Source organism: Lotus japonicus, chromosome 1 (assembly GCF_012489685.1).
Source record: "Lotus japonicus ecotype B-129 chromosome 1, LjGifu_v1.2".
Lineage (NCBI taxonomy): Eukaryota > Viridiplantae > Streptophyta > Magnoliopsida > Fabales > Fabaceae > Lotus > Lotus japonicus.
In genome coordinates this window covers 131,215,389-131,237,703 of record NC_080041.1, presented here as the reverse complement: position 1 = coordinate 131,237,703, position 22,315 = coordinate 131,215,389, and the positions used below count along the sequence as shown (strand labels likewise).

The window sequence follows — 22,315 nt, the reverse complement described above, 5'->3', positions numbered from 1 at the left end:
TTCTTTGCCTCCATTTTATTAAATTAAATAGTGTTGTGAGAAATATCTATAAAAACTGTATTGATTAGTTTACTTCTAAATTGTTTTTTTTTTCATATAATCAATTTATATAAAATATTTTCATATAATCAATTTATAATAAATATTTTCATATAAAGTATATATACATTTTTAGATTTATATAAAATGTATATTTTATATATTTATAAACGATATGTATTTACATATTTATTTAATACAATAACTTTATAATTAATGTGTAATATTATATATTTTGGGTAAAAATTAAATGTTATTGTGCACAAAAAGCAATATTCTCTCTTCTCTAACTCTCTTCTATTTTTATCATACCAAACAATCTCTAAATCTACTCTATCTCTCACCTATTTCTCTCTACTCAACTTCTCTCTTCTCTACTCTCTCTACTCTACCAAATGGAGTGAGTGTAAATGTTTCCAATTCACTTCACGTAAGAGGGGTCGTCATCATAATTATATTATCTTTTTTTTAATCCACTTTGTGTCCAAGTCCAACCTCTTAATAGGAGTTGAAGTTATATCACTATTATACTTTTTCTATATTTACAACAAATAGAAAAAAATCCCATTTTATTAACAAATCAATTTATATCTTATACTACTTTATCAAATAATACCACAGTTTTCACAACAAAAAAAATATTATACCATACAGTTCTTAACTAACAACTTTTTACACAGTAGTAAAACATTTCCGTCTTGCAAATCTTAAAACTAAAGCCCTCTAAAACTTCTTTACTATTTTGTTTTTGACAAACTTTAAATTGTACATGAAAAATCAGAAAGAACAATTGCTCCTCTGAATCAGGTCCAAAAAATTAGGGTAACCAATTCTTGCACTGCTTGCACCCTTATCCCACCCTCAAAAACTCTGATCAGGTTGCCTGGGCATTCAGAAGAAAAGGTGCAGATTATCTCGACAAAAGTTACATGCTCATAGCTTCCTTTCTGAAACTTGGCCAGTTCAAATACACTATAGTCTGTTCCATGATTCCAGTATTTTTACCACTGTTATTGTTTGGACAAAAAGAACTCTTACTACACTTTTTTTTCCCAAACTTCAGAGTGGTACTTGTTTCTAGCATGTGTTAAGTGAACAGTGAAGAGTTTTATCAACTTCTCAAGTGGATTGGATCACAGTAAGATAGTATTTATAACCATGACACTTTCCTGAATGCTTTCTAGTTTCGTCACTTTCAACTTGACCTCCGGATTGAATATTCCAATTAAGAACATAATTTGACAAGTCATATGTCCCTGGAGAGAACACACAGATCTGAAGAGGAATTTCTGCAGATGACAAAGGACCAAGGTGGAGATTGGTTGAGCTTGATCCAGACCAAATATGCGAGGAGACACTTTCCAGAGATAGTGCCTTTCCTGGTTGGGTTTCAAGAACATTTGATGTTACTTTGGATTCATTCACTGGTGTGACATCATGCCATCCTGATTGGTTATCAGGAGTTGCTGATTGAGCCACATTTACACTGTTCATGTGACCAACATTACTAGCAGAATCTAAGGTGTCAATACGCACAAATACAGTCGCACCAGATGAATTGTAAAGATGCATCTTCAGATTTATCTCACAGTAGGATGCAGAGAAGTCATGTTGCAAGGTTTGTGGTCCATCCACTAGCCATGAAATGGGCCCCGTGCAAGCAGTACTATCAGAAGACAAAGGCATTAGCATATAATCCCCCAAAAGGCAAGTAAATAATAGGCTTAAATATGTTTTCTTTTTACCCTATATGGCTATAATGACTTTTTGGTTTTAGTCTTCTCCATCTTTTTTCATGATGTGTCCCTTGTTTTTATAAAAGTAAACTATTTTGGTCCCTTAAATTAATCAACATCTGTAAAATGTTGATGTGTCAAATGGAATGTCTTTTTTTTTTTTGAAGTTCAAATGGAATGTCATGTCATTACCACATGTGCACTTTTTATCGAACATGGCATGATGGATGTCACGTAAGGTGAATGAGGTGAGGTGGCTATGGTACAGAAAACAATTACAAGCACATGGAATGTCATGTCATTACCACATGTGCACTTTTATCGAACATGGCATGATGGATGTCACGTAAGGTGAATGAGGTGAGGTGGCTATGGTACAGAAAACAATTACAAGCCCACTCTATCATCAGACTTGATCCTAAAAATTGTGAACGACTTCATCTTTGCTCTCTCCATTGGCAGACTAAAATGCTCCACCAAGACCCCTTTAATTTGCGTGCACAAGTGAAGCTGATTAACTAGTTTTCCTCTGCACTCTAGTAAAATGGTGGGAGGAACACAGGCAGAGGCTTTTGATTCTGAAAACGCAGGGTTGGAGAGTGTGTTTAAAATAGTGTTGCTAGCATTTCTCTTTTTTTTAATTACTCTTGGGTTGAGCAGAAACTTTAAAATTAGGTTATATGGAGCAGAGAACCACTATGAAGTAGTTGCTGGTTCACAGTTTTTAGGATGAAGCGTGTTGATGGAGAGTGCGCATGTTTCTCTGCGCCACAGCCACCTCATTCACCTTAGGTGACATCAATATGTCATGTGTAATAACAGTACACGGGTGAAAATGACAATGTGGCATTCCGTTTGACACGTCAACATTTAACAGATGTCAGTTGACATTAGGGACCAAAATAGTTTTAAAAACAAAGGATGCAAATCATAAAAAAACAGATAGGACTAAAACCAAAAAGTCATATAAATATAAGGACCAAAACATATTTAAGCTTAAATAGTATATACATGGTAATAAAAAATCAACCAGAGTAAAAAACTCGATCATAAGCATTATGTATGTAATGAAACATACCTTAAGTGACACACATGATGTGACATAACATGATGAGAATAAGATAAACTAGGATTGTTGTTACTCGTGATTGGCCGAGAGATCAACAAAAAATCAACAGTATTTGAGTCACCAACGTCCTACAAATAGATTAAGATCATGTCAGTAATAGGAGAGAAAAAATAATGAATAGATAATGGCAGAATTTTGCAAAGTCAATCCCAAATTTTCTATTACGGCAATAACAAAAAGTCTTACACACTAAGTGAGGTCAGCTATATGGATCATATTACGCCATACAGCTCGTTCAAAAACCAAATTATGGGGAATATTATAAACAATAAAATGATTTTTAACAATAAAAAAGTCACCAAGGTCCTACAAATAGATTAAGATCATGTCAGTAATAGGAGAGAAAAAATAATGAATAGATAACGGCAGAATTTTGCAAAGTCAATCCCAAATTTTCTATTACGGCAAAAACAAAAAAAAGTCTTGCACCCTAAGTGAGGTCAGCTATATGGATCACACTACGCCATAAAGCTCGTTCAAAAACCAAATTATGGGGAATATTATAAACAATAAAATGATTTTTAACAATATCTTCTTAAGCCCTTTTTGTTTCTCCCTCTACCCTCTTCACATGACTAAATACCATGGATCACAGATCGGATTGGTAAACAGAAAAAGGCTTGGTGATGCCTGAATTGCCTTTATGCTTTGTGCTGATACTGGATTGATAAGTGGCTAGTCAAGATTGCAAACCATGGATCAGCTATAATTGTAATTGGCTGCTGCAATCTCACCCATACAGCTATCTTCATAACGCTCCATAGCTGCAGCAAATGATAGCAAACCAGCATCCAAAGACTAGCCATATGGGAAGTTAGGGAATTTTCTGAAGATCGGCAATCTAGAATTCATTGAGAAGAAGCTGATCACCAAGAACTGGGAGCAAGAAAACTAAAGGGAAGATGAATTTCTGAAGATAAACAACCAAAGTGACAAAGAAACCATCAACAAGGAGATGGAACCAGTGAGTGAAACAATTGCAAATATAGCTTTGGCAAGGAAAGATCCAGAATCAGACCCGGAACCACAAAAGAGACAGAATGAAGAACCTAGCGGTGTAGGTAAACGAAAAACCAAAAGTGGGACAAAGTTAGAACATAAACCGATGGTAGAAGGTGTCAAGGTGGAAGCTGAAGGTAGAGAAGCAGCGGTAATGACCCACGACTATCGTAATATGGATCTTCGTGCAACAATTGGGGGGTCAACATTCTCAATTGGGATAGTTGGTTTATGACAGTGCATTTGATCGTGTTGGTCGAAAAAATTACTGCTTGGTTAGTAAAAAACAGAGACACGTGAAGAAAAAAAAATATAGTTCACATTCACTCTAGATTAAATTTATTTTCAACCTGCATTTGCATTCTGCCTTACTAAACCAAGCATGCCCTAAATGAGGATATGAAATTCAAATGACAAGAAAAGAAACGGTTTGGTCGGACATTATAAGAGCATATAAAAATGTGTACCTGCGACGCTTTCTGATGCAGTCTTTCATAATGGTGGAAATTGACCAAAGGTAGACTATTTGTATCGTAAACTAAATCCTCACTGCTTTGAGCAACCAATTTTACATCACTTCTGACAGGCATAGTAGATGTGTTTTCCGCCGATGCTGATAATTTACCGGAGTTCTAAAGGAAAACAATAGCTTAATTCAGCCAATCAAAATCACCACGGGTGTGCACAGGCACGAACAAACTTGATGAAATTTTACGTGGCCAGCACATCTTGGACAAAAGCACACATAAAAAGTAGATATATAATAGAATAGTACAAATTACTTGTCAGATAAAATCAAGTCAACAGAAAACACACCGGCTTAGATAACTAATCATTTCAAGATACATATTCTGAAATATCAAAGTGCAGTCTATTTCTGATTTTTTGCACCAAAGTTTTTCAACCTCAGCAATCATTCTATATTTTTCTGGTTGTTTCGAGGAACAAAAAATTATAGACATTCTTTAATAGAAAAAGACAACGAATTTATACAAATTATGTTTTTAATAAACATCAGTAATTAAAATATTCATATTAAACTGTTTAACAAATTACTTGTCCATCATTTTACATTTCAATAAAAACTCTGAAACGAAACCTGTTTGCAATATCAAAAACACGTTACAGAAATTAAAACCTGTAGCACAAACCTTCAGTGTGAAGAAACATGATATTGCTTGACCAGCCGTCAAAGTTTGTGTAGGAAAAATAGTGTCAGGAGGTTGAAGTAAAGAGATTTCCCAGTGTTGCCCAATAGTGGACAACTGATAAACTTGGAAGCCTTCTGAACTTGTCTTGTTAATAACATCCAATCGAACAAGAAATTCTTGTACTCTTAACCGAGAAGGACTGATTTGAAACGAGACATCCAAGGATGGTAATACCTATGATACACCAAATTTTGGCACTTGAGAATTAACTAGGTCTATAAATGGTACATGTGATTTAGCAAAGCTTTTTCATCTAATAATGTAGTAAAATATCATTGACCATAATAACTCAAAAAAAATTGCCATCACAGTTGAAAAATCATATATAAAGAATAAGAATAAACACAATGAAGCCCAAAAAGTTCCATTCAGTAAAAGTTACACTAACCTGCACGTTGCAATGCAAGCGAAGAGTGCGATATTTAATGACGCTTGATGTATCTCCCACTTCATAATATATGCTCATGTAAAGAGAAATATCACCTGGAACAGCAGCCCTAAACCAAAGAGGCCACAGCAAGGGTGTTTCACCTTGAACTGAAGTGCCCTGAAACAAAGAAAAATTCATGTGACAAAGATGTAAACATATGCCAAAGAGGTTATACCCAATTTATGTTGGAAAAGATTCAATACTGACCTCTGGAAATGAAAAGACAGTGTCAGACATGATATTAGGATTAGCATGTGCATCACCTTGCACTGAATTTATCTTTTTTGTTAAGCATGCAGGAAACTCCGACTTCATATTTTCTTGATTCCCGATAATCAGGAATCTGGGATGACTTATCTTCATCTTCAGACTCTGCCAAAACCACAAATAACTACGTGTTAAAGACTAATAGCATGCCAGAAAGAGCAGGAAGAAAATAAGTTCCACCCATTACAGGGATGTCAGCAAGCAGACCACATCTATCTTCCAAATTCCAATCACACCATGCATGCGCCGAATACAACTAACCTTACAATCCATAATTAAACCACACAAATTAACTCTAAACATGGTACCTTAACAGGAAACTCAGATGGATTCCTCAACTCCAGCACAAGTTGCTGTAAATCTCCAGCATATGCCTTTCCAGGTAAAGATTGAACAGAACCCTGAAGCTTGGGTATGCTCTGGAATTTTAAAAGGAAAAAGCTACTTCAGTATAGATGTCAGAGACTAAAAGAAGGAGGAAAATTCATCAGCAAAAATGACATAGAGTAGGGTAAGAGCACCTACCTTGATCACCATAAATTTAAATTTCTCATTAGGAGAGAGCTTTGCTTTCCTTCTTCCTTTTACAATATTCTTCTTTGGGTGGCTCAATTCAAAGTTGTGAAAGCCAACTATTGTACCAGACAATTTCCATCGAACACCAAGAATTTCAAGAGTACCTACTGCCATGGGAGTAACTGATAGTTGAACCTGGAAAATAGGTACTTGACAAAATCAACTTTGCTTTGTGTATAACAACAAACAACATCTGTTAGTTCAAGTTTAAGAAAGTTCACTTCCTATTAAGCAGGCTTGAGTTTTGTGAGCATTAAAAATAGGCAATATTGAAAGCTTTGTCCTCCTAAGTGAGTTCACCCAACTGAACTCAGATTAATCAGAGTCCAATCTAGCTTTCAGATACAGATGGTCTTAAACCAAAATAAAATTACAACAAGAACATAGAAGCCATTCCTTAGTAGGTTTGAATGTGTGATTGAATAAATGGATCACATGATGCCATAACTTAATATTGTAAATCATCTCCAAAGAAAAATCGTAGTCTAAGTCCTTCTTAATGGTTTTGCATATAGTTTTTCTAGGCCTCCCCCTACTTCTAACTATTGGATTACCCTCTGTCTAGTCCACTTTTATTGGGGCTTGTAGCTGTACAAATCTTGGCATACCCATTATCTGTCCTCTCTAATGCATTCATTCCTAGCCCTACCCACTCATCAATTTTCATCTTAACAACAAATAGTATTAGCAAGGTTGTGTTTTATTCTAGACTGCCTTATTCACAAGGAAGAGGATCCGGAAGCTTTGTTTCCACTTTACTAGAAAGACCAATTGTCGACATCTTCAGGACTCAAGCCTAATGTCATTCTACTCAAGCTTCAATTTAATTGGAGATATGCATGAAATTAAGGTGGAAAATATGAAATTTCTTGATTTTTCACAGTGCAACACAATTCGCATATTTAGTTAAGACAGTATCTCTTCTAAGAAATTCTGATAGAAAACAAACTCACCATGGTTGTTTCACCATCTCCTAGTAAGAAATCAACCTCAGATACTAAAAATGAGGAATTGTCTGAGCTCATATCCCTGAAGTGGTCAACTTCAATATCAGTCTCCACCCTTGTTTCAATTTTATCTGTAGCGCCAATGACAAACTATTACCAATAGGAAGAAAATGGCAACCAATACTAAATATTAATGAATATATATAAAAAGACGTAGAAAGCAATAAAAAAGGAAAAAAGACATAAGCAGAACAGAAACTCATTTCTTACCTGATGTAAGTTCATCAGTACTAGCAGAATATTTGCATACGAGTGAAACACCAGATATGGGAATTGAGATTTGCAGAGGGTTTTTGAATTCAATATTAACGTTCACAGCTTCTGCAAATGGTGCAGTAAATGAGCAATGCAACATTACACATAATGGGCAAAAAGTAAGCTTCTTGAGCTGATTCCTTATGAAAACTTATTTTTTGAAGTAAAATATAATAATATTGTAGTGAACCCAATCCTGGTTAGGTCAAAATTCCTTTTGCATAGCTCTGTTTCATTTCATATTTTTATAATTTAAACTAATATCAACAGAATTTACAAAAGAAAGACCTAAAATTTCCAGTCCAGAAGTACACTCCTGGCTAAAAACTACCACGTGTCTCAGTCTTAACTTAATAAAACTTGACATATGCAAGACTTATTATCAAAACTCAGTGCATATTAAACAATGAATCTCATGGATGCAAAAAGGATTCACTTCACTAGCAAAATGATAATGAAAGTGAAGTGTAAAACAATAAAACGGACAAAAATTGCTTATTCAAACTACATTATTGAATGATCACTCAGAATTTACATAAAATTACACAATGGTTAATATGACACATTTGTTCATAAGGTCTAAGAAAACAGAAACCGTGATATATTCTACATTAACACATAACATCTCCAAGCATACATTCACATATTACTGGCATTTTGAAGCAAACTAATTTTCTGCTCCTAGGGCTTAATTGTAAGAAAACACGTATTACTACCAGTTTTCACTAGAACTTCAGAAGCCCACAGCCAGTATCAATCATGATACTTATGGTTCATTCAATCTAGTGGTCCAACGTTTAACCATTTTTTATTTTCCCTGCCCCTTTAGTTCTTATGAACACCATCCCTTTAATGAGACAAAATGGTGTTGCTATCATTTAAAATGCATGACAGAAAACTAACATTCTTATCCTTCAATAATCAGGATTGAAAAAAAAAATCTTGGAAAAACATTAAAATGAAATAAAATGATATGATGAGTAAGATACAACTTCATATGAAATTTTACCACATACCTCCAGCGACACAGACATTTGATCGACTGAGCTTTGTTGAAATAAGCTTTGATTGCAACTCCAACCAATTAGACTTGACAACAGAGAATGATGGTATCATTTCTTCTTCCAGAGAATGCCACAGGTCCTCTCTAGTGTTAGCCTGAAAATTTAGTTACAACTGAGTAGTGACACTTAAACCTATCAAACTACAGCATTTAACTTATTTGTAACCTACGTGCAACAAAACCCATGGAAAAGAAATGCTTTGTCAAACAATCAATTATCCCAAAAGCTTAAGTTGTTGGGTAAGGGCCACATGAATGATTTTATGTTATTATTTCTAACACGCCCCCTCACACAAGAGCTCGTTTGAGCTTGACGTGTGGAGAAAGCACAAGCCCACCTACTTCATTTTTTCATTAGAAGAATTGGGGCGGCAAGGATCAAACTCTAGACCGCTTGGTCATAGAGGCTCTGATACCATGTCAAAGAACCAATTATCCCAAAAGCTTAAGTTGTAGGATAAAAATACTTTTGCATTGTTGCTGTTATTTTTTTGATTCATTGATATTGGCTACCAAAAAGAAATTTAATCGAAAGCGGGACAAAGAAGTGATTTGAAGATATAAAAGGACAGGAAGTATATGGAGAGTGGAAGTTAAGAAGAGAGATTATTCTCATCTCGTATCACCCCTCTTAGTTGATATGTCTGTCAACATGTTGCTTGACATGGGTACAAATATTTTGCAAGTTTTCCATTACCTAGGAAGGGTGATACCCAAATCTCCACGTCAACTAAAGGTGCTTACATATATCATACTAGGTTGGTTACGTATTTACAGTAAGAGTGCCAGACCTCAGAGAGAGCAAGAGACATGAAGTGATTGGGAGAGGAAAAATTAGTTTCTATTAGATGATATATAATATTCCAACAACAAAGCTATACAAATTTACTTATCACTAAAGAATAATCTGTTGCCACCTTCTAGCAAAAAACCAGCCTGTTAAACAGTAACACGGACTACTTAAATAGGTAGGGTAAAACTTTGAGAATTAAAATCCCAAAAATACACAGAAAATAGGAGAAGCATAGAATTGGGTTCAACTTACAGCTGAAAGTGATCCAAAAGTTCGGTGATCTTCAAAGATGACCTTGAGTGAAGAGATGTTGATTACAGGCAATTGAAGTTTTGTTACCTCAAAAGTTCGTCCAGTTTTCTATGATATACATGAAAAATTAAGACAGCTGACAAATTAATTAGCTTCTGTCCAATTCTGCATCAAAATACATATTAAAGCTAATATATGCAGTCATGCAAAAAATTATTTCAGGAATTGCAAGAAATCAAATTACTGCTAGTTCAGATACGTTTTATGCAGACAATCAGATTCATAAAATCTAAAAAGAACATAGAGGGATTATTACCTGCACAATTTGGAGAAAGTCACTTAGGAATATTTCCTGCATTGTCTTGGACTGGTGACTACAAGCCAAGATTTCCGTCATATGCTTGACAGCCACATCATACATCCCAAGAGAAGCATACCACCTGAAACAATCATCTAAATTAGCAAACTTTAAAGAATGTAAATGTCACGCTTTTCGATAAAATCAGGATATACTATTGCCGAACCAAGTCTAACTTACTGTCCTATGTGGAAATGAACATGATCATTGATGTAACTCCAAGTAGTTCCTCTGCAAACAGACAGAGCACTTCTGTATGTTCGAATTGCATGTTTGATCTGAATATGGCAACGTTAACGGCAGATTATTACTTATTAGTAAGAAAAAACAAATCGTTAATTTTTTTGGGGGGGCGGGGAGGAATAGGAATCTGCATGTTGCTGACACCCCATACCTGATCACACTTTTTGTACTGCTCACCGGAAAGCACTAGATGAAATCCATATTTGCGTAACATGGAGGGTTTAGAAACCAAGTAGCAGTGCGATGCTTGTTCAAGCATCACAGCAGAATGTAGGATATCCTAAGGCAAGGAATTGGTCAACAAAGAACATAATATTCCCAAATTACTAGGGTTTATTTTATTTTCTACAAAGTACTACCTCACCACAAATACGAAAATAAACAGTAGCCGCCTCCTTATATAGATCTCGTGCCTTCAACATTTCTATCCACCATAGACCACATCGTGTTGCATTTTGCTGACCCAATGACCCAAGTTTCTGGACATATTAAGCTTATTAATCAAAAGAAGAATGTAAAAGGAATGTAGCAATAGCAGAGCATCTTCTTGAAAAGTATATTAATTATTCTTTATCGTGATCTAAAATAAACCATACATACTAAATATGTGTTGAAAGCATTTTCCATGCAATACTCGGCTTCTTTTCTTGATTGATCCAACAAGAAGTACGCAAGTCCCATCATTTCCTGAAAAATAAGGGAAAACCAACAGTGATTAGTGATGCATCTTCAGAACATTCTAATCAGAAAGTGTGTAAGTTTGGCCTTGGAAAAAATAAAAGTAAAACACTACACCACTGGGTAAAAAACAGTCCAAAGTCCAAATATGAGGGTTTCTTCTTAAAGTTATTTTACTTCTTTGGGTAGGGAATGATATGACTCGTGTCAATAATAATTAATAAGTAACAGAATAAAACTACAATATTGAAAAACATATTTGACAATCATAGGCCCATTAAGAATGGATAATTAAAGGTCTTACTGTGTATCTGAAAACGAAGTCTAATTATTACTTTACTAGTCAAATCCAGAACACTATGACCTTAAAATGACAAGCAAAGAGCAATGAGTAGTATCTCACCTACAATATTTATAGGGTTTAAAAGTTTCATATCTTAAGAACAGGAATCGATCCCTCAGTAAGAATGTGACACAAAAGGACAGCAGACATTCCACTGGTGTGGTAATTAATGAGACTTAAACCATTTATCAAGGGAAGTTATTCCTTATTTTGGGGGAAAGATAACATCCTTCCACCACTTCTTTACAGAAAATCCTAATCTAACTTAAACCCCTGCAACAACCATGCATAATCTGAAGGCCCTCTCTACTTGGAAATGAAAACATAAAATTACCTGCACGCCAGCATAACGCTTCCAGGCTTTATCAATCTTGTAATCCGTGGAAATTAGGCGATAATTTGACAAGGCAAGTTCATAATCTCGTAACATGAAAGCATAGTCACCCAAAACTCGAATCTGGGATTCAGTGGAGTTAAAGTTATACCTTTAACAATGGAAACCAAAACCATATTAGAAAAATTAAAGAAACTGATTGATATATGCATTGCATACATGTACTTTCCATATAAGATAGGTGTATAGGTGTATATGTGTGAACGTACATAGGACCATTGGGAGAATCTGCACCATCGTCTTTCCCTTTTCTCCACCATAAATTTTTTATTTGGTTTTTAAAACCTTTTCGTGTTGCAGAAACCTAAACAAAATGAAATATCAAAGAAAGAATGTAAACGAGATCAGAATATAGGTCAAAATAAGAAATACTAGGGTCTCAGAACAAATTCAAACCACCAACCAAAATAGGGGCGCTGAACATTAACAACCTGTTGATTGAGCACACGAATTTTTTGCTCCATGCTTGGAATGATGTGCTTAGATGATAAATCTTGCATTAAATCTTTGATCTGTACCCAGGCAAGATAAATGGAGTAGCAAAATAAATCTATAATTTAAACACATCCTATATATTGAACCAAACAATTGGTGATGGTGGAAAAAGTAATCTACCTCATTGATATCATCAACGTTAAGAAAGCAACCGACATCTTGACTAGTTGAAGAGCCAGATATCTGTCATAAATTTCAGGAGACAATAGCTTAAATTGCATATTTCACATGAATGGAACCGAACTTTTTATGAACACAGGTTCCAGAAGGAAAAAGCAAGAGGCAAGGAAGAAGAAGTAAATAATGAAATTTCATTTTGAAAAAAAGAAAGAAGAAATTACAGGTTGTCCAAACAGACTTACATTAGAAGCCCAAGGATTATCTTGATAATTGATCGAAGCATCTGGTGAAGAATTAATGCAGAGCAACAAACAGTCACTTGTACCAAATGTATTCCTCATTTCTGTCAATATTTTACTTGCTCTGCTAAAGAAGAAGAAGGAAGTCAAACAAGTCTAAGACTACACGAAACTATAAATCATCTCCATGGAAAAAAATAGATAGTGAAAGCCCAAGGTTGCATTAGGTTCCAGAGAACAACTGTAAAGTTTTCATTCTCTAGTACTTTATTAGAAAACAACTTTCACTGAATGATCCCTATTCTTTTACAAAAAGTTAGGCCAGGCCTAAGCAAGCAATCTTCATTTAACACCAAAACATATATCTCCATTCCCAACATGTACGACTACGAGATAAATTTCACAGAATGACATAAAATAATAATGTTCAAAATGGAAAAATCTTTCTTGGGATATAATGAAGTCGCAATTCCATGAGTATATATTAATGGCAACCAGTATATATTAATGGCATCCAGGAGTAAATATTTATGTATAAATTAGATTTTCAACACAAGAATGACAGAACGTTTATACCTGTCGGCAGGACCATCTTGATTATCGTGCACTAACAGGTAATGCTTCAAAATCTTTGGATCCATGGCACCATCATTAAGAAGGGAAGGAAGCTTGTTGGTATTGAAAAGGTCAATAAATCTGTTAATAGGCTGTTCATCCTTTGAAGAAACAGCTAGAAGACCTGCAAATCATTTTGAGGAGAAAAGACAATTTAATCTGAAAAGATGATCAGATGAAAATGCCAAAAGGAAATTATCTTAAATATGGATACTACTATATCTGCAAGAGAAAATTAAAGGAAATAGTACAAATCAAATAGTAAGAGCTCTAACGAATCCCAAAATCTTACATGCCACGGGATGGTCAAAAGCTTCATGATCTGAAAAGGAGGCCATTCGAACAAGCTCTTTATTGAAAAACTGAAACCAGGATGGTGTATTACTGTATTCAGAACCTACAAAAGTTTTTGTTAATCAAACCAAGCCTTTAGAAAATGACATAATGCTGTCGCCAACTACTTTTACAATTCATTCAAGGAGAGAAACAAGCAGTGTTGTCAAATAGCGGATATCGCGGCGCTATAGCGTAGCGCTCTGAAGCATAGCAGAGCTCTAGTATGTTCTCAAGCTTGCAGAATTAAATTATTAAAATAAATCGTCACACCCAATACTTAACCAAACTAAAATCTGTCTGCTTAAGATCAGATAAATTCCGAGCCCAAGCAATTCAAAATGAGTATTATTTATATGATGTGTACTCATACATGCATACGTGTATAAATTAAACTATAATAAGAAATTATTTTACCGTGTATAAGAAAAACACTAACAAGATACATATTACAATCCTAAAGTACAAATGTACAATGTTATGGCATGTTCGTATAAATCTACGATTACAGATAAAATCATATGTAAATTGTAAATGAAGGATACATATGAACTACAAACAATTGTTTAAGTTAACTGTCAATAAACCAATTATTTCAAAAACTTAAGTTGTTGGGTAAAGGACTTTGAATAGTTTTATATTATTATTTCTAACACGCTCTCTTACGCAAGAGCCCACTTGGGCTTGAAGCGTGAATAATGCACATACCCACCTACCATGTGCTGAAATTCCACTTTTTATAATGGGGGCGGCAATCATCGAACTCTAGACCACTTGGTCACAGACTCTTATACCATGTCAAGTAACCAATTATCCCAAAAACTAAAGTTGTTTGTAAAGGACTTTGAATAGTTTTATGTTATTATTTCTAACATTAACTAAATAAAACAAAGCATGGAGTGTGACTTACTCCCAAGTTCATGATTGATTTCTGGCACATCTGAATCCAACTCGGAAGACACTTTCTCCCCCGCATCTGTGATAACTTGCTTCAATTGCTCTTTAGCTTCCTAGAAAAAAGGTATGCATACACAAATCTCAGAAGCAAGCCATGGTCAATGGAATTCGTAAAAAAAAAGTCAGTGCTAAGAATTGGTTTCTACCTTCAAATCGGGCTTCCTGACATCGGAAGCATAGAACAAGCGCAATTTGAACTTGTGAAGGCGATAAGGCTGGTCACTGGCGGTCCTCACCGGCACTGCAAGAGAATGAGCAATGCTTAATGCCAGTCATAGAATCAGGTGATAAATAGGGTTTGAGAATTGAGGAAGAGGGAAATGATTTACCGTCGATGTCGTTGAAGGAGCAGAACGGAGTAAGCATCTGGAGAAATGAGAGGTTGTTCTTGAGGCAAGCCTCTTCTACGGAAGGAGTAGAAAGGACCATCACCACCGGTGTGATCTCCTCCAATAGCATTTGCCCCAGTGGTGTCCTCGCCGGATCAATCGCCATCTTCTTCAGGTTTTCACAGCTAGCCGATACGGTGGTGTGGTGCGGAGGAATCCGCTCACTGTGTGGCTGAGAAGGCTATCAGATCGGATCTCTGCCGTCAAAGAATAGTTTGATCGTGATTGAAGAACCAGTCGCCAGATAGAAGGAACCGGTTCACTTGGCTTCCACGACGTCGTCTTCGGGGTTCAGACTCAAACAAAGACAGGATCATGAAACATGAGAAAAAATTCTAAGATGCCGGGGTTTTTTGGACGGGTTCATCTTGTTGGGCTTGTTCTTTTCTTGACCAACAAAAAAAGTAGTTTTGATCCATGGAATATTAGATCATAGTCCAAAAATATCATGGTCATCATGGTCTTTTTATACAAAGACAAAAAATAAAATAAAGGTAGGAACTAGGAGACATATGAGTTTGGTAGGGGAGGTCCAAGGATCGATTCATGACGGGTGCAATTTATATTTCTGATGTATCAAAAAAAATATGGGATATGAACACGCCGGAGTAATCTCTAAAAGCCAGGTCGTTCAATCTTGTTAGAGGATGTGAATGAAAACAAAAGTCATAAGTTGATTACGCGTCGAGCTTAGCTAAAAAAATTAGCAATTATGTTCCCCTTGCAAAAACAATGCTCAAATCTAAGCACTTAATGATAAGCGCGTGTTGATGGACGAGAGAGATATCCTTCTAAATTAGAGAAAGAGTAAGCAAGGATTTTGAACGAACCACCACCAGAGGAAAACCATAATCCCAACAAAGGTGAAGGCTATGAAACACTGACGCACCTTGGCAGGGGCATGAGTCCATGTGTTGGACACGCGGACGATACCAACATGGAACAGACACACGTGTTCAACACGTGTGAGAAGTGTCTGAATAAAAAAAATTCAACTCAGACACGACCGGGACACAACTTGGACGTTCAGCCGACACACCTTTATGGCTTGACATTTGTAAGGGTCTAAGGGATACTTGTAGTGTTATTAATTTATATTTTTTTAATTAATTTAAACCATATTTTCAAGAAAACAAGAGTAATTAAATAAATTAACTCTCTTAGAATGAGAGTTTAATTATTTCTTAGAGGTTGTGTTTTTCAATGATGATAATTACTAAGAAGGAGGAGAAAGCCGTTAGATAGGTTAACTATTTTTATGCAGATAAAGTGTTTAATTTGTAAAATGAGGCTTATTGGTGTTTTTTTGGTGAAACTCATTGACATAAGATAGAAATTTTAAGTTTTCACCGTAAATAGATTAACTTGTGTTTTAACTTTAAGAATGTTGCATAAAAACCGTCTCATGTTGATCTCTTAATTTTATGAACATATACTATCTTGTTACTTTTGAAAGAAAAATTGTTTTTTAATATATTATTTTCTATATAAGTCATGTCCTTGCGTCATACTTTTTGAATTTTACTCGTGTCATGTTGTGTCTCGTGTCCGGGTTCATTCTTCATAATTATTTACAATATGCTCCTTAATTGTCTGCTTAAATTAATTTGCAAAGGAATGAATTGTTTTAACTTATGAATAAGGTTTTTTTTTCCAAGGTCTCACTAAACCATAAGGTAAATCATCAAATTTATCTGAGGTCTATCACCGACTTCAAAGTCACCTTATTTCTTGCAAAAAGTCTTCATTCACATCTTATTTATCTTCTTCCAGCATTTAGTTAATGGTTCAATCTTGAAGTAATGTGTATGGAAGATTTGTTAAGAGAGTTCTATTTACTTAATGCGACCCTTGAGTCTTGAGATAATTAGTTCAATCACGGATGTCTGTATGCTTTCCTTAAAGAAAAAAGGAATTTTGTTAATTAATAATGTGAAAAATATTCAAACCGTATATTGAATAAAAAAAACTATTCACATCAAGTCACTACCACACTATTATTTCTCTCACTTATTTTCAATGTACAATGGAGTAGGAAAATTTTATATAATTAAGAAAAATGATTTTTTTATACCCATTTAAAGTGGAGAGGTTTTAATACCCTTTAAATTTAATTTGTCATGATTTATTTTATACAAACTTTCTAATTTACAATTTAATTTATTTTATATTTTAAATAATGAACTGAATGATTTCAAACTCTTTTATTTAAGAAGGGTACCAGAACAACACACTTAAACAAATATAACCCAAAATAGTCAACAGAGGTGTACTAATAATACTAAGTAAAATTATTGAAAGAGTGCTCCTCAACTATCTTTAGAAATTCAAATCAATGAATAATAGTACATGTCGACATTTATATTCCACTTCAAATTTCTTTTTAAAGTAGCTTGTGATGTAAATAGAAAATAAATGAAAATTAGATAAAAGAGAATAGAAATTATGAGTGTATATATAATAACCTCTCATGTCAATTGTATGGTATATATAACTAATAATATAAGTATATAACTGGTGGTTGGACCAAACTTGTAGCCGGTGGTCATGACAAATTGCCAACTCAACTATAATGTTCTCTCTTCATTGGCTGGTCAGAAAAATCATATTCAAATTCGTTCCTACGTTCATGGATATATTGACCTCCAATGAACAGTGGCTATATATGTCACAAGTTGGATTGAATATTAATCACCAACAAGAGAGCCACCAGCCTCACTTATATATAATTATATATGTGCAACACGTGATCTCAGAAAAGCCCATGACCTAAGAAACTGGCCACACCACCACAACAAACGTATACTTTATACTACGTATAAAATAAAATACTAATAAAAGTCTGGCACATTTAATTTGATTGTTAGTTATATAGGGTGTTCTTATCTTGTGTTTTCTCGAGGAACCATCCCAATCTAAGCTATGGATTTGAGTTCTGTCATTACTCGTGAGGTACTTTATTTGCACCCAAATTATTTTAATCGATCTTATATTATTTCACATGTTTTCTTCTTTTTCTATTACATTTAATTTATCATGTCGGATCTCAATCTAGATTGATGTGAAAATGGAGGACGAATGAGATATTAGGAGTTGTACCATATTTTATTTGACAATATTCGGCATTATATACACTACAAGAAAATTGGCATTTAGCGACGGACATTCTGCGGCGGTTACGCATAAACCGCCATCGCGTTTCACTCTCCTCTACCTCACTTCGCGTCTCAGCCTCTCTCTCAGATCGCGATTCCTTGACTCCATGGCTTGAACCTCTCTCAGCGATGGCGAACTCCATGGCTTGAAGGTAAGCACTTCGTCCTGGGTTTGGTTTCTTAGATTTCTTCCACTTCGATTTGATGGTTTGGTTTCTTCGATTTCTCACGATTTCAGGTTTGTGATTTGGATCTGTTTGTTTTGGTTAGGAATTAGGGCTCGAATTTATCTTGTTTTGGTACAATCGAGTGGTTTCCTGGGTTTGGTTTCTTCGATTTCTTCCACTGTGCACGCTCTGCTTCAGATCCAAACAAGGTGAGCCCTCTCTGCTTCGATTTCTTCCATTCGTTCAAATTGAAGATGATTTTGATTTTGGATTTCGTTTTACTTTATTGTGTGATGTAACCCTGTTGTTGATTCTTTGAATAATTGGAGGATCTCTTGCTGCTAAAATTGACAAAGCTGGTGTGGTGTCTTACTGATTTTCATTTTATAGCTTGAGACTTGAAACTGTTTGATCCTTTGATTGGCAATTTTTCCTATTTCCAAGTTGTCATTTGATATGCAATGCATCCAAATTTCAATAGGATTTTTTAGTTTTATCCTGTCAAAAAATTGACATTGGGATTGAATGAGATTTTTTAGCTTTTCATTCTTCATTGGGATTGAATGAAAAGCTATATTAGTACATGCTATTTCTAAGTGTCTGATTTTGTGCCATGAGTTTTTGAATGAGATTGTGACATTGGGATTGAATGAGATTTTTTAGCTTTTCTGAGTGTCTGATTTTGTGCCATGAGTTTTTGAAATGATTACAATAAATCCATTCAGTGATGTTAAATTTCATGACCTCCCTTCATGTGTATTTTAACTGGACCCTATGTAGTTTACTCTCTATGTCTTTAAGTTTCTGTAAGATTTCACTCTACATGAAGAGAGGTAGTTTGGATCAAGGCTCGGCAAGAGAGGAAAATTGACCCCATACTTGCAACAAAAGAGGTGTTGTTTCAAATTTTATTCGGTTAAGTGAATTCAAATGCAGATCATATAATGAGAGAATTCGAATAAAGACAAATTGGGTTCTTATATACTTGAATGCTTGTAGTCTGACCTTGTCAACATTGAAATTATTCAGAGATTTGGAATTATTCTGTTTTTCATAACTAGGTTGGTAATGGTTTCTCTAATCTGTCATGTTTTTGTGCTCCTTAATTTATCCTTTTTGCCCCTCTTAATGTTATGATTTTGACAGGCAATTAGTTCAATATATTATTAGTTCAATATATTAGTTCAATTAGTTCAAATTGGGCTCACTCACTGTCATGATCAAAAGGAAACAGATGAATAATTAGTCCATTTTTTTTTATTTCATGGATTTTAATTACTATTGTTTTTTTTTTTAATTTCCCTAGTCTAATTTTATGACAGTGACACAATGACTATTGAAACTATATGATGGAAGGAAATGGAGAGGGTAGGGGAAGTTGTAGGGTGAATAGCGGTGAGCTGAGTAGTTTATTATTAGAGGATGAAGGCCATGGGGTGGGGAAGAGTAGATTTTTCCACTAGCAGGTTCAAACCCTGCTTCTCAAGGATGCCTCACCCACTCTTTTACCACTTGAGCTATCTAGAGGGGGACTAATCAAATTTCATTATCTAAATAGAAGAACTGAAAATCAATTGGCTTGAAAGTGGCTTTAGTTATGCAGACTTGTATTGCATCACATTACGGAATTCTAGAATGAGCATGATTTCTGTTTAGTTTTCTTTTCATACTTGAAGTAATCATTGTTATTGTATTTCATTCTATATATGCAAGCACACATGTTCCTGGAAGCCTATTGTTAGTATTTTGTTTGGTTTTGGTGTGGTAATTTTCAATGTTACATGTGCTCGTGTCAATTGATATTTTCTGAACCTTCATTGTTTTATAGGAATGGCTAAAAGAAAGAGGTTCGCTCCTAGAACTCTTTCTACACCAACACAAATTCAGGGTAATGCTTCTACCATTAGTGAAAGTGCATCCCATGCTTCAGCACATAGTGAGCCCGTAGTTCCTACTAGCTCATTCATCCCATCCATTAGTGTTGCATCACAAAGCCCCCAAACTGCACACTCATTTGACCAAAATGACAATCTTACGGAAGTTAACAGCCCAATTCCTCAACCTGCGCATAAGAAGAATAAGTCGGAAAGATATTGGACAGTTGATGTTATTGGTATGAAATTTCTGATTTGTATACAGTTATATTAGTAGAATCTGATATTTGACTTAACTTAAGTCTAGTTTTCTCTATTACTTCTTTGTTAACATTTTTTTGTTTACTCTACATGTAGATGAGGATGGAGTAATTACAGTAGAAAGTTTACAATTAGCAAGTTTGAAAAAAGTGGAGGGATAGTCGTGCGCGGTTGTTTGCTGAATGTTATAAACCTGCACTTAGTTGGGAAGCAAACCTTGATAGGCGCCCAGAAGGCATACCGATAGAGCAATGGGCTTCTTTCCTAACTTACCGTCTGAAGGAGGAAACAATGGTAATGAGATATTTTTGTGTGATAATTCTCTAATAATAGTTATCAGCTACTGATTTTGTTATTTTTTTATTCCTTCACAATGTAGAAAATGTTTGAAACGAATGCCTTAAATAGACAAAAACAAACTATACCGCACACGCTTGGCACAAAGACCATTGCAAGGAAGAGGCATGAGCTGGTAAAATCACTAATCTGATATTTTTTTATTTCATTTCTCCTATGCTGTTTCTCTCCTCTGAATGTTCTCGGCCTATGTCATTGATATTCCTGGTTGAAATCAGTTAGTTTTCTGCTATGCAAGCTGGCATATGCATTCACAGATTGCAGTTTCTTTTGCTTCTGTATGGTTTTTTCTTGTGGCGTATTTGGCCCAAGCAGGTGCCATTCTTTGTGTATTTTTAATGCTGATTTGTTCTTCATCAAGCTTGTTTTTCCTGTGGTTGCTGGTACCTGGTTGTGCTGAAATTTATGTGCTTCGAAATTGTTTTGAAGATGTTGCTGCTGCTGTTAGGATTAGAACTTTTATTTTCTCCTATTTCCTTATTCTAGAGTTGTTGCTGCTTTTAACTTGTGGTTGTGCTGATAATTTTTCTAGGAAATTGAAACCGGCCGATCGTATAGTAGAGCGGAAATGTACTCCATTTCACACAAGAAAAGTGATGGCTCTTTTGTAAATGAAGAAGCAAAACAAAAGAGTGTGAGTATAGTTACAAGTTTCTATTTCCTTTGAAAATTTTATAACTATCAAATATGCTTTGTATGTTTGATGGCATGCACATGTTTAATTTTTTGTGTAGGATTTATTGGAGAAGGAACTTGAAAAGAATTGTTCTGAAGAGGCTGCCTATGTTAAAGTTTTTGGGAAAGATCGCTCAGGATACGTGAGAGGCATGGGCTTTGGTGTTTGTCCATCTCAAGTGTTGGAATCTGCTAGCAGCTCTAGTAGCTCGCAATTTGCTGGCATCACATTGGCTGAATGGAATGCCATGAAATCAGAATTGCAGGAGAGCAATGCGAAATTTCAAGCTTTAGAGGAACGAATGAATTCTTTCATGCAACAGTTTGGAGGTCAAGGGCCACCTAACCAGGTATTGAAGCTTTAGATTTCAAGTGTGTTCATCTTGTTTCAATGTTTCCCTAGCTCTTCACTATTTTCTATTTCTCTTTCACTCTTATCTTTGTGACTAGACACTGGAAAAGTTGATCAATTTATGGTGATAATGCTAATGTGACGTTGTATGTGTGTTTACTTCAGATTGATTCAGACTATAAATTGAACTTGTACTAAGAAAGAGTTAAAGTGATTGAGTATTGTTTATTTGAACTAGTAGTAATACATTTGGGTGGATGAAAGTGCTAGTACATTTGGCATATTTCCAAGGTGTTGGGAATTGGTTGATTTCTTTGCTACAGTTTATAAATATTATAAGCTTCATTTTATTTAAAGAGATCATTTTACAAAGATTATAAGCTTCATTTTATTTAAAGAGATCATTTTATAAAGATTATAAGCTCTATTTTATTTAAAGAGATCATATTATAAAAGATTATAAGCTTCATTTTATTTAAAGAGATCATTTTATAAAGATTATAAGTTTCATTTTATTTAGTGATTAAATATATAATTTGACTTTTGAAAAAAA

The 22,315-nt window shown here is 34.8% G+C and overlaps 1 protein-coding gene and 1 pseudogene across 2 annotated transcripts; one reads left to right on the top strand and one right to left on the bottom strand.

Annotated features, from left to right (window-relative positions):
• Window positions 1–640: 640 nt before the first annotated feature.
• LOC130730816 (uncharacterized) lies at window positions 641–15,229 on the bottom strand. Of its 2 annotated transcripts, none has more exons than XM_057582932.1 (27): window positions 14,862–15,229; window positions 14,679–14,773; window positions 14,486–14,585; window positions 13,535–13,639; window positions 13,204–13,366; window positions 12,631–12,754; window positions 12,389–12,451; window positions 12,205–12,285; window positions 11,983–12,077; window positions 11,714–11,864; window positions 10,959–11,045; window positions 10,718–10,837; window positions 10,510–10,638; window positions 10,296–10,393; window positions 10,074–10,197; window positions 9,758–9,865; window positions 8,666–8,807; window positions 7,605–7,715; window positions 7,341–7,465; window positions 6,337–6,522; window positions 6,120–6,230; window positions 5,752–5,916; window positions 5,503–5,661; window positions 5,055–5,288; window positions 4,371–4,535; window positions 2,854–2,972; window positions 641–1,705 (listed from the first exon to the last, which is right to left on the bottom strand). In XM_057582932.1, exons 1-27 carry the CDS (start codon window positions 15,025–15,027, stop codon window positions 1,159–1,161), a joined length of 3,873 nt encoding a protein of 1,290 aa, XP_057438915.1. In that variant the 5' UTR covers window positions 15,028–15,229; the 3' UTR covers window positions 641–1,158. The 2 variants fall into 2 exon arrangements, with proteins under 2 accessions (XP_057438915.1, XP_057438916.1); XM_057582933.1 differs by having other exon boundaries at window positions 12,631–12,751.
• Window positions 15,230–17,762: 2,533 nt separating this feature from the next.
• LOC130730814 (uncharacterized) lies at window positions 17,763–22,315 on the top strand (annotated as a pseudogene).

Coding starts and splice junctions, on each gene's coding strand:
- LOC130730816 (XM_057582932.1), bottom strand. CDS start 15,027: ATGGCGATTGATCCGGCGAGGACACCACTGGGGCAAATGCTATTGGAG. Junction 13,367..13,534: donor TTTTGACCATCCCGTGGCAT/GTAAGATTTTGG, acceptor AATGATTTGCAG/GTCTTCTAGCTGTTTCTTCA. Junction 6,523..7,340: donor GAGATGGTGAAACAACCATG/GTGAGTTTGTTT, acceptor CCTATTTTCCAG/GTTCAACTATCAGTTACTCC.